The 12,356-nt window shown below is 43.6% G+C and overlaps 1 protein-coding gene across 1 annotated transcript in view; it reads right to left on the reverse strand.

Annotated features, from left to right (window-relative positions):
• The window catches only part of RASL10B (RAS like family 10 member B), a 32,855-nt gene extending 21,667 nt beyond the window's left edge, over positions 1-11,188 (reverse strand). Inside the window, exons 1-2 of the mRNA XM_063298353.1 lie at positions 10,792-11,188; positions 448-819 (exon numbers count right to left, since the gene is read on the reverse strand). Coding sequence (XP_063154423.1) covers positions 448-663 — 216 coding nt within the window. The 5' untranslated portion in view covers positions 664-819; positions 10,792-11,188. The remainder of the gene's footprint in view (positions 1-447; positions 820-10,791) is intronic.
• Between the last annotated feature and the right edge of the window lie 1,168 nt (positions 11,189-12,356).

Here is a 12,356-nt window from a genome sequence, read left to right on the forward strand (position 1 = left end):
CATGCTCCACATGTGAATGTTGCCATTGGACAGAGGGCAGGTTCATTCTCTTGAGGCCAAGGGTTCCAATTTAACTGAACTGTCTTGGAATTGAATCTGCTAAATAACTTTTTGTGCAGCCCTACTTCTTATTTTCTTAGCATACATAGCCAAGGATATGATCTAAGAGGGGGTGTAAGAGAGGATGGAGAATTTTCCTCTCCCTGCAGCATGTATCTCCCATGAACTACTCACTTGAATATTTTCTCCATGGAAATGCAGGGTATCCCCACGGAGCGTTCAATCTACTTCTGGAAGACTGGGCATAGCCTTCTTCTGAACTCTGTGCTTACAGGACCAGCCACCTGGAAGACCTCGGATGCTGACACTGCCCCATCATTCAGAGCAACCTACAGCTGGCAGTGGCAGTATCCTTTTCGAAGCCTGACAGGTGGGACACACACCTACCTGCAGGGTATTTACAGGGAAAGAGGTGATGGGCGGGAAGTCCATGATCTGTAGGTCGTGAACGTGGCCATTCATGACCACGGCAGGTAGGTAGACACGGCGGGCCTTGGTGGGGACACAGACCTCGCTGAACTCGTTGTACAGGAACTGGCGGACAATGGCACTCTTCCCGACCCCTTGAGCACCCAGCACAGCAATCTTGAAAGTTGTCACCATGCCTCCCGGCCGCAACCCCCGTGCACAACGTGGTGATCAGCTCCTTGGCGCAGTCCGCTGCCTTTGCACTGCCAGGAAGGCCCCTGGGCTGCATATTCTGGCAGCTGTGGATTCAGCCACAGTCAGCAACCATTTCCTCACTGGCTCGGCCTGTCACTGGAAGAGCAAAAGAAATCTCATCAACCTAGAGAAGCTAAGAAAAGTCCTGCTAGAGCAGAGCAAGGGTTCATCCAGTCCAGTTTCCTGTTCCTCACAATAGTCAATCAGATGCCTACAAGCAAAATATGAAGGCAACATCTCTTCCCTGTCATTTCCCCCAGCAACTGCAATCTAGTGGTAGACTGCCACTAGTTAAGGGGGTTTCAAATTTCCTTTGTAACTATTATGTAATGATAGATCGCTTTTTCTCCTTGAGTTTGTTAAACCCTCTAAGCTCAAATCCCACACCACACGGTGCAATAGATTTGATTTTTACCTTAGATGAATGTTTTCAAGCTGCCCACAAATGGCAGCATATCAAATGTTAAAAGAAATAAACAGAACATGGCTCTGTATGCCTCCTTCCCAGATAAACCTAAAAGCCCTTAGCCGTCTCAAATGCATGGTTCTTCTAGGGTTCTGACCAGCTTCACATATTGCATAACTCCATTTGATTGGGTTTACACAATATACCAAACCATTAACCATGGCTGACAGTTCACTGGAGCTGCCTTTACACAATGAGCTAATCCACAAACAGATAAATCATGTGATTTAGCTCAAGGGTGGGCAACCTGGGGTCTCGGTCCAAAACAGCCCTTGACTTCTGCTGTTGTGTTCTCAGAAACCTTTCTGGTTATAACTGCTGAAAACTGGCAGCAGATTTCCTAGATATTTTGAATGGTAGTGTATGTCCTGCAATAGCTGTAAGATACTTAAGAAGCAAAACCCCTAAAATTTCCCCCCAAACATAGCACGGCCCATCTGTAAGATACAGACCTTTTTGCCTTTTGTAGCGTTCAGCCTTCCCCACCCATGTTACTGGCAGCCCTTGGTTACCACCAAAATATTGCCTATTCCCGTTTTTCACAAGATATGAACATTTTGCTGATTCTGTTTTATTTTTATTTGATGTTTTAATCCGGTTGTGTAAGCCACCTAGAGTCATTTTTGTAATATTAGTGGCATATGAATTGATAAATATGTTCTAGGAAAGGAAACATAGTCTATTGCCTGCAGCCTGAGCAGTTGCTGGTTAGTTTCAAATGATATCTTCGGAAAAAAAACATGGATGGAGTGGTTCCCCCCCGCCACAACACCTTTTTTCCCCCCTTGGAAAACATCCATACTCTTGAACAGCAAAAACCAAGCAGAAATCACAGAGTTGATATTTTTCCTCCCTGCCTGTTGAAGGTCAACTTTACCTGTGGAATATCTGATCTGTTATTCCAATGCATAAGAGTGCAAGAGTATTAGCAGGGGAAGAAACTTTCACCTTGTTCTCCCTTCCTTTATACCTAGTGATGGTTGATATTTCTTCAATAAATACAAGTCAAGATGAAGTTAATTAAACTCTGTTATGTCACTGCTGTGTGTATCTAGTGTAATCTGTTTGTACTAATCCTTCCAACATAATTAAGCCATGCGGTGTGTTATTTGAGGAAGCCACTAGAATAATCTCTCCATTCTCCCCATCATTCCACCAAAAATCCAGCATTCTTGATTCCTTGGCAGCCAGCCAGGAACATGCATTGAAGTTCTTTTCAACTGTAACCTTCCCACCCCATTTCACCAACTCATGGCCATTAGAGTGCATCGTAAAAAAAATAAAAAAATAGAATTTCCCCTATGCTTCCTGCCTTTGTTGTACATCAGCCTTTTCCCACAAGATGCCTTCCTGGCAAGTTGGGAAGGCAATTCCCAGAATTCCCCAGCAACCTAGCTCTTGGCTAAGAATTCTGGGAGCTACAATCCCAGTGCATCTGTTTGGAAAAGTGCCCATCAGCCCAGGGAAAAGACAAAGGTCAGCTGAGATGGTAGAGAACGTCCTCACCCAATTGTCTTCTGGTAAATGGCATATGGTGACTTGTTACAGTTACCCTGAAAGCCATTTTGTCAGCATGTACAGTAATCTTCAATATTTCACACTGGCTCCAAAAGTAGAGGAAACTCAGCTACCCTCAACTTGTGGTGCCTTCCAGATGTGTAGCCTTTACTGAAAGAATTCTCAGAAATGGCCTACTGGATGGAAAAATCTGGGTGTTCCTGCATCTTTGTTGTTCCCTGGCTCAGCAGGGCCTTCTCTGTGGTAGCACTTTGGCAGAAGAATGCTCTTTCACACAAGGTTTAATTGAGACTTGATTATTTTAAAAGTTTACATACTTTCCACGTGTTCCATATTCTACACATATCCATACCTATGGCTGCATTCATACAACGTATTTGAAGCTGGTTACCTAATTAATCCTTTTTCTGGATTCATAAAATACAGCAAATCATAAACGAAGCAAATAGACTGAATTCATATATGCTAAGCCAGAAAAAAAACGATGGTTAACACTAACCAACACAAGTTTAGCTTGTATGAACATGACATATACCTATTTCATCACTGTATGCCACCTTATACTCGCAAAATAAATAAACAAATAATCACTCATGTGTTCACATTTTCTTGTTTCTCCTCTCCTGATGAATCTGAAAATCAGAGGGTTGCAAGTAAAAATCTTAGGATCGCTCATACAGAGACCTATTGCTCTTCTTCCCTTTCCACAACTACTAAGACAAGTAAGCAGGGTTTGAAAAGGTTTGACATTCTGCAGCACCCAAGCAAAAGCCTGTTGCACAGATTAAATATGTCATTTTGTGTCCTGAATGACCAGCGCTTTATTTGATTTTTCTTTTTCTGTATTTGGCAACCCCAATATTGTCTCACAAAGCTTGCTCTTTAATTTTTAATTCCACTTCTTATCCTTGCTTTTATGGAAAAAGGAAGACCAATAACAGTGAAAATTAGCACTTTTTAGTGTTATTTAGCCTAATTTTAATAGAATTAGAATAAACTGCATCCTAGAGCAGAATTAGGCCACTTGATGTTTTCCATGTGTTTTAGACCATAACTCCCACAATTCCTTGTAGTTGGGTCATGCTGGCTGGGTCTGACTGGAGTTGAAATCCAAAATCTTTCAACGGCATCAGGAATAGATTGTAGATGGACAATTTCCAGCCTATCCTGCTCACCACAGAATCATGGGCATGGAAGTGACCACTTAGGCCACTGAGTCCTATCACCTGGTCAGTGCAGGTATCCAAATTAAAGCATCCTCAACAAATGCCTTTCCATGGACTCTCCTGATTGCTGGGCTATTAGTGCCATTACTAGGCTGTTCTTACAATTAGAATTTTTTTCTTAACATCCACCCAGTATTTGCTTTCCTATGTCTTGCAATCATACTTCTGTCCTGTATGAAGGTGATGTTAAAGAAAAAGTTCTGACTTCTTTCTGCATGACACCACTTTATAATTCCTCTCAGTCCACAGGGGGGTCAAAAAAATCAAGATGGTAAAGCCCAGACCCTTTTTGTACATGCATAGCATGCACAACACACATAAAAGAGGGGCAGGGTTTCAATCACACTGTCAATGGCTGCCATCTTTGACTTTTTTAACCCCCCAGCCCCCCCCCCCCCACAGATGCCCTTGCTCTCAGCCATCTTTTCTCAAGGCTAAAGAACTCTGTTCTTCCCATTTCCACTCAGCCCTTCGTAAATGGTGGCCCATGGAACTGGGCCAATACTTAAAATGCGATCTGATGAAAAAATCACATTTCCAACTGCTATCATTCTTAATTTTCTAAAAGAGATCCAGGCCTTCCAAACAGATCTTTCCAAGTTGCATTGGAGGGACTGCAATCAAACTGGAACAAACAGTATTACCATATCTAGCAGCCCACTTGGTTATCCATTTTTGCTGAACGTTTGAAGACATTCTGCCACAACTCTTGGTAATTAATTCTAGTGTGGATTTATTGTGGCTTTATTTGGAAAATTCCCCAAGATTTCTACAACTTTGCAACATAAGAAATTAATTCAGTTGTTTTTATTTGGTGCCAGTTTTACAATAGCAAAACAAAAAGGACACCTTTGGTTACTGTGCTTTAGCAGATCCTGCACGGAGCAGGGGGTAGCTTAGAAGACTTCTGTGGTTCCTTCCAACTCTGTTATTTTATGTTCTCTCCTTGAATCAGTGGCATTAAGAAGCAGAGCAGTGTTTCTCAACCTTGGCAACTTTAAGATGTGTGGACTTCAACTCCCAGAATTCCCCAGGCAGCCTAGGGAATTCTGGGAGTTGAAGTCCACACATCTTAAAGTTGCCAAGGTTGAGAAACACTGAAGTAAAGCAAATAGCATTGGCTGAAGAATTAACACAACAACAAAGTTTTGAAGAGTCTTTTAACTGAGGATTGTTTAGTCCTTGATTTTTAACTAAATCAGTAAAGTAGTTTGTAATAGATCGTGTTGATCTATACAAGTGTCTTTCTGGGCAGAAATACTGAAGCCGGATGTTTACAACTTTGCACCTCATCTAAAGATTTCAAATATAATTCCTCATGCTAAACTGTATTTGCTTCCCTCACCACACCTTTTAAACTTCCTTATTATACTGTCTTTTGAACGTTGTCACTGGTTGATATACTGTGAGTCTTTGGTAAAACTATTTAAAAATAAAAACAAAGACCAGGCAGGAGATTAATATCCTTCCAGTAAAAGGTGGTCCTGCTATACTTGGTTACTCTAGCTGGGAAGAGAGAAGGCAGATACACCTGCAGATCCAAAGGATAAGCATTTGGAAAATGAGAGATCGGGTACCAAGTCAGCGATATGCTTAGAATAGAGAGGAAAGCCTTGTTAAAGAAATAAGATGAGGCTGGGGGAGAATGGGCAAGTAGTCAGATGGAAGGCCTGTTCCATCAGCAGCCAACCAAATGCCTTCAGGAAGCCTACAAATAGGGCCAGGACACACCAATCCTTCCTAGATGTTTTCCCTTAGCCACTGATATTCAGAAACCACCTGCCCCTGTAAATGCAATTTCCACACTAAAACGGCATCAGCTTCCCCTCAGTCCCTATTAAAGCCATCCATTCTATTTAGCTTTTTTGATAATATTTTTCCCATTTTGTTTCATTTTTATACTGCCCTTCCTAAATAGCTCAGGTTACATTACATTAATTTTTAATCCATTTAAATATAAGAAAACCAAACCGAATAAAATTAGTGTAAAAGATATTAAAACTATTAAAAGGACTAAAGGTGATCAAAAGCCAGATGAAAAGATGGGTGTCTATGGGTCTCTTGAAGGCATCTAAAGAAGATAGGCACATGCTATCTACCGGGCATATGTTCTACAAACCAGGATCCACAACTGAGAAGTCCTCATCCCAAGTTGACATCGGATGACCTGGTCACATCTGAACAACTTCTTTTGACAATTTTCATGTGCATGGGGATCATGTAAACTAAAGCATTCTCTCAGGTAAACTAAGCTTAAGCTATCTAGGGTTTGAAAGGTAATAACTGGCACTTCATATTTTGCCCAGAGGCCTCTGGACAACCAAGGTAACAGTTGAAGAACAAGAATGATATGGTTTCCCCAAGTTGCTCTAGAAATCAATCTGGCTATCATGTTTTGAATGGACTTTTCTGAACTACGTGCAAAGGCAGACTTCTACAGGACATGTGGCAGTAATAGCACATGCTGCAGTAACATATAGTAAAATATGTCTGGAAATGTATCATCTCCTGAGGTAATTCTCTTCATGGAACAAACATAGCTGAGGTTGGTGACAGAGTCACGGTTGGTGAAAAAGTCTGTCTCAGCCTGAAAAGCCAGGATGAGACCAGTGTCCAAAAGCATTCTCAAACTGCATTATCTAATCTTTCTGGGAAGCCTAACCCATCCAGAAAAAGAGAATCCATCTCAGCCTTCAGATCATGACCCTTCATAATGAGCATCTTCATATTTCTTAGATTCAGTTTCAATTATTACCTTTCATCAATCCTATTACTGCTTGTAGATGGGCATTTAGAGAGACAAGGCTATTTATTTATTATTATTTATTTATGAGACAAAGCTATTACCTGAGAAAGGTGACATAGGCAAATAGAGATGGTCATCCAGAATGAAAATTCTTGGTAACTTCACCCAATGTCAAAAAGCATTGGAAACACAATGGAGCAATGAGAGACCATATAAGAGCCCCTATTTTGAGGAGCAACAGCCACCAAGCACTACCATTTAAGATCTCTATGACAGAAGAGAATGGAACCATGGCAATGCATTCCCACTTCTCTCAAGTGATCCAGAAAAGTATCATGGCCAAGCTTATTGAAAGTTGCTAAGAAATCCAAAACAACCAACACAGACACTATCTCTATCAGTTACTTGGTAAAGGTCATTGAGAATGCCTTCTCAATCTCACAGCCCCACTGTAAAGCTGGTCTGAAGTGAGTCTAGATATTTCCTCCAAGAACTCTCCAGGTTGATTAGCCATTATGTTCCCTAGCACCTTTCCCAACCATGGGAGATTATCAAGGGATCTCCAGAAGGCCTCTTCAGAGATGTATAACCATTGTCTCCTTTAAACAAGGAGATACCCCGCTGTCTCTCAGTGATGCATTAATGTTGTCTTCTAAGCCAATTCTCACAACTCCTTGCACAGTGATATCACCCATGTCAGGCATGGATCCAAAGAATGGGTGGTGAGCTAGTCCACCCCAAGCAGTGCCTACATCCTCAGGAATCATATACTGACGCTGATCCAATGTATGAGAATCACTGCATGCTCTCTTAGCTGACTCTGCAAAAATACTTGTCAACCCATATGCAAAAGATTTTATCAGAAAATAACTAATTTCGAAATCATATTAAGATATCGTTTCTGGGAGCAAAGGAGCTTGAATGAAACTGCTAAATACCTAGGAAAGCTCTGCTGATTCAAGACATGCATAATAAACTTGAGGTCCCAGGGCTGCATGTGGCCTCCTCCAACTCTTTACTTCTGTCCCTCAAGTCCCCTCCAATCATAACTGCTGACAGTTGGGAGCAGCTCTCACCCCTTCCAAATTGTTAAACAGAGGGTTGCCTTTCCTTGCAATATGGCTTCAAAATTAACAGAAAGAGCTTGGGGATATTAGAAAAAAATACAGAGGAACACTTCCTTCCCATCAGGTACCAACACGCCAACCAGTGATAGATTGCTGAAATTGCACTTTGTCTTAATACTACTGTTCATTTTTTTTGGGGGGGGGGTAGGACCCTCTCATTCCACCCTACTCTTCCTCTCTGCACACCATGAGAAATCTTCATTGCAGGGATGCACAATTTTTCCCAATTACTCCAAAAAGTCATGGTTGAGGAGAACAAGAACAATGTTTATATTTGTGTCATTTACCTTTAGGCTTAATTTTAATTTTGCAGAGTTAATATAATCACCTCAGAGTTGTGTTTTAAATGCTCCCACATATTAAAGCAGTGTTTCTCAACCTTGGTGATTTTAAGATGTGTGGACTTCAACTCCCAGAATTCCCTAGCCTGGCTAGGGAATTCTGGGAGTTGAAGTCCACACTTCTTAAAGTTGCCAAGGTTGAGAAACCCTGCATTAAAGGTATCTTGGGGGCTGTGCCCAAGGAATTTGGAGGCTGCATATGGTCCTAGGGCCTCAGATCACACAAATCTGTTTTATTGCAAAGAAGATGCAAACTCTCTTGTTTTTATCATCTGTATCTTTAGGGGGTTTTTTTCACATGGGGAAAATGCTCTAATAAAACACCTTCTCTGTCCCTTTCCATGCTCTGGGATATCTTATCTGGCTGACTTTTTAAAATTAAGCAGACTTAGACCTGATTAGCAGTGGACAAGACACCACCAGGAATTCCAGGGCTGTAGGCTAGACCAGGAACTCAAGAAAAATATCCTGGAAGAATGCAAGGGCAACCACTTTTAAGTAGTTGCCAGGAAAACTGCTTGGACATATCCATCAAGTTGCTAAGAGTTGAGTTTGACTTAATTCTTACTTTTCTACTCTTTTAAAAATTGTAACTGGGTTAACAACTGAAGGTACCTAAAAGCTATCCCCACACTTTGGGGGGCTGTACATGACTTCTAAAACTTTAGGCTGCACACTTCTGCACTAAAGTATACTCTTTCATCCTACCATGCACATCTTGAGCTTTTTTTCATAGGAAAAACATAGTATTCAAGCCCCTTTTCTATCCACTTCTATGTTCTGCAATAGACCACATGTGCCAAATGCCAGAAGCATGCCTGAATGTTAGGAGAAAGCATATCCCCCATTTATGTCCTGCCTTCAGCACTCAGAGGCTCTCTGCTCTGGAGCGCAGTTATAACTAAAACAGACTGGTCTCCTCACCTTACAGCAGGATTAGTGTGTGAAATAGCCAAAGTTTTTTACAGCTTGTCTTAGCATGGCAGGGAATGTGACATCTGTGGGGAGCATCTGCCAGGATCACAAGGCAAGCACATGCTGAGCAGCCGATAGCAATGACACATCCATGCACCCAAGAAGCAGATGTGCTCCCACAAATGGAGATGGCACATTTATCAGCTGATCTGTGGCAGCTATATGTGCAGCCAGCATGCGTAGACTGTAAATATGCATGTTAGCCTGCAGCGCATGGTCTTTATGGATTCATGAAGTTGGGCTGTTGCAAAGTAGAATTTTGCTTCAAAATGTGCATTTCCACTTTGCCTTAAAAGCATTTTTCTCCTCCCAAAAGAATTGGGGAATTGGAATCAAAAGGCTTTTGGATCTAGCATTGTGCCCGAAGAGGGGGTTTGTCACACCATGACCTGGAAATGGATGCATATATGATATTGGAGACTAACTCATCCATCTGACACAGGCCACAAACCAGAGAGCAAGCACTTCTGGACATCTCAAGTAATTGAGCCAAGCTGCATGCCGCTGAAAATCTTCCCATTGTTCATAGCCTCCAAGCATGCCTGGTGGGATGTTACAGTGGTGCCAAATTGACACTCCTGCTGCCTGATTCTTGCCCTGGATCCAAATGTGCAGCCTTTCTTAAAAAGGTGCATGAGAAAATGAGGAGGTGGGGTTTTAGGAAGACCCACATGTAAACATGCAAGAGGCACTTGTGGGACATGCACCCAGAAGGAAGGGCATGCTGGGTTTAACTGGTGGAGCCCACTGGCATCCCTGGAAGGAATTTAGCCATGGCACCTGTGGTGTGAAAAGTCAGGGGGTCAAGTGGGCCTAATGCAGTGTTTCTCAACCTCAGCAACTTTAAAATGTGTGGACTTCAACCCCCAAAGCTGGGGAATTCTGGGAGTTGAAGTCTACACATCTTAAAGTTGTTGAGGTTGAGAAACACTGGCCTAGTGCAAGAACCTGCTCCATTCTGATCGACAGTCCTGGGTCTGCAGCCAAGTATTTTTCTAAGGGTCCTCAAGGGATGTCTGTTTACCCCCTTGCTTGGGTTGATTTAATGCACCCTCTGCCTAAAGTGACCAGCTGAATCCCCCCTCGGTTGGTCTCTCTCTTAAGGTTCAGCATCTCTTGAGGGCAAAGCATGCTTTTCCTAACACTACATCAGAAGGCACTATTTCATTCCCCCCCTCCCCAACTCCATTTTGGGAGATTTGGGAGGGAGAAGCAGCAACAGAAGAAAATGACAGCAAGAGTTTCCTTTTGGTGGCATTTCGAGTCACTGTCACGGGATCACCCACCGCCTTCCGCCCCCCTCCCACCACCAGGCGACTCAATCAGCAACTGCTGAACCTCATCTCGGGCTTCTCTAGGGGGGAATCGGCTCTTCCCCACAAATCTCTGGGATGCAGGTGCTGGTGGGAGACAGGGAAGAGCCACGGGACCCCTGCCACCAACCCCAATCCTCATTCTTCCAGGTGTGGAACTGTAACTTGGCCCCTTGGTTGGAATTCCTACATCCCCCTCACCTACAGCAGGTACCTGGGGCACCTGGGCTGCTTCCTCTCTCCTTACACACCCATTGGCCTGGCTGTTGTAAGGTGAAAGGGTCTCCTTCTTTCTCAACATCTTTTCTCTCTCCCCCCCAACCCCCCAACCCCCCCCCCACGCAGCCATCCCTTACCTTGCAGTGATGAGCATGCCAAGGACACTCTTCCCCCACAGCGAAATGTCCCTGGTGATGGATCCTAAATCCTTGAAATCCGTGGGGGTGCCGGCTGACTGTAGAGAAGGGGAAATATTCCATTCAGTGGTCCCACCCTGATCCTGGAAGATGCGGTGGGGGGGGCTGGGGGGGACAATTGCGATCGCGGGCGCGGGGAGGGGGGAGATCCTATGGCTACTTGTAGGCAAGAGATCAGGAGAAGAGACTTGGGGTGAAGGCCGATTGGCTGCTTCTGCAATGAAAGGGACGGCTTTCTCCCGTCTCTTCGGGACGTAAAAATATAAATGGAATGTGCTCTTCTCGCTTCATTTGGCAATGCAGAGAAATGTGCTGGGGGAGACAGGAGCGCTGCGTGTGTGTGTGTGTGCGTGTGCGTGTAAGGAAGGAATGGTGGGGGGGGAGTAGGAAATCTCCTGCTACTGATTGCTGGAGATCCACTGGGTCACAAAGCCTGACGAGTTCCATCCAACTTTGAAAGAGAGAATGCAACTGAGCAGCGTCGGTTTATCTCTAAGAGTTGGGAGGAATCCTTAGCTGCAGAGATAGGTCATGCCGATTCGGATGGGCCGGGCCTCTCTTGACCCAATTGCCAGAGACTTCATCATTTACTCGTTAGATTTAAATCCTGCTTTTTGCGAAGGAGTTCAAGGTAGCGTCCGTAACAACCTTTCTCTTATCCCCACAACAACCTTGTGAGGTAGATTGGACCAAGAGAATGTGACTGGCCCAAAGTCACCCAGGGAGCTTCCATGGCTAAAGGTGGACTTGAACCCGGGTCTCCCTGGTCCTAGTGCAACCCCTTAACCACTACACCACACGTATTCTCACTGTGAGGTAGGGAGAAAGTGTATTTCCCTTCCTGGGATCTCTGCTACTCTGGCGAATCGATATGGTGCTGATTTTAGGGGTTAAAAAATTGTCTCTTTTTTTTTTTAAAGGCCACTGGCTATAGGAATGAGAGTGCCATAGTAGACTGGAGGCATCTGTGCAAATGGTAAAACATGGCTTGCTTACCTGTGGCTGGCTAATTAAATCACAACTGATGTAGGGAATCATAAAATCGTGGAACTGGAAGGGACGCATGGAGCATCTAGTCCACCCCTCTGCCACGTGTAAGAAAACCAAATAAACAATCCAGGAGAGGTGGCTGAGCAGCGTCTACTTAAAAATCTCCAGAGATGGAGAACCCATCATCTCAGTCGGTAAAGCATTCTACTGTTGTACAGATCTTACAGTAAGGAAGTTTTCCCTTCTATTTAAGTGAACTCCAGGTACCTGCAATTTATTTCTCGTCCTGTTTCTTTTCCTATTTCTGTTCCTGACCACCTTTCCTAGGACCACATTTTATTTACCTGAACAGATCATCCCAAGTTCCTTCAGCCTGTCCTCATAGGGGATGTCCTTAAGTCCCTGTATCATATTTACTACTCTCCTCAGGATCTGTTCTAACCCACCACTATTCTTCTGGAAATGGGATGCCCAGAATTACACACAGTACTTCAGATATGGTCTCATCAATATGC

Source organism: Candoia aspera, chromosome 1 (assembly GCF_035149785.1).
Source record: "Candoia aspera isolate rCanAsp1 chromosome 1, rCanAsp1.hap2, whole genome shotgun sequence".
Classification (NCBI taxonomy): domain Eukaryota; kingdom Metazoa; phylum Chordata; class Lepidosauria; order Squamata; family Boidae; genus Candoia; species Candoia aspera.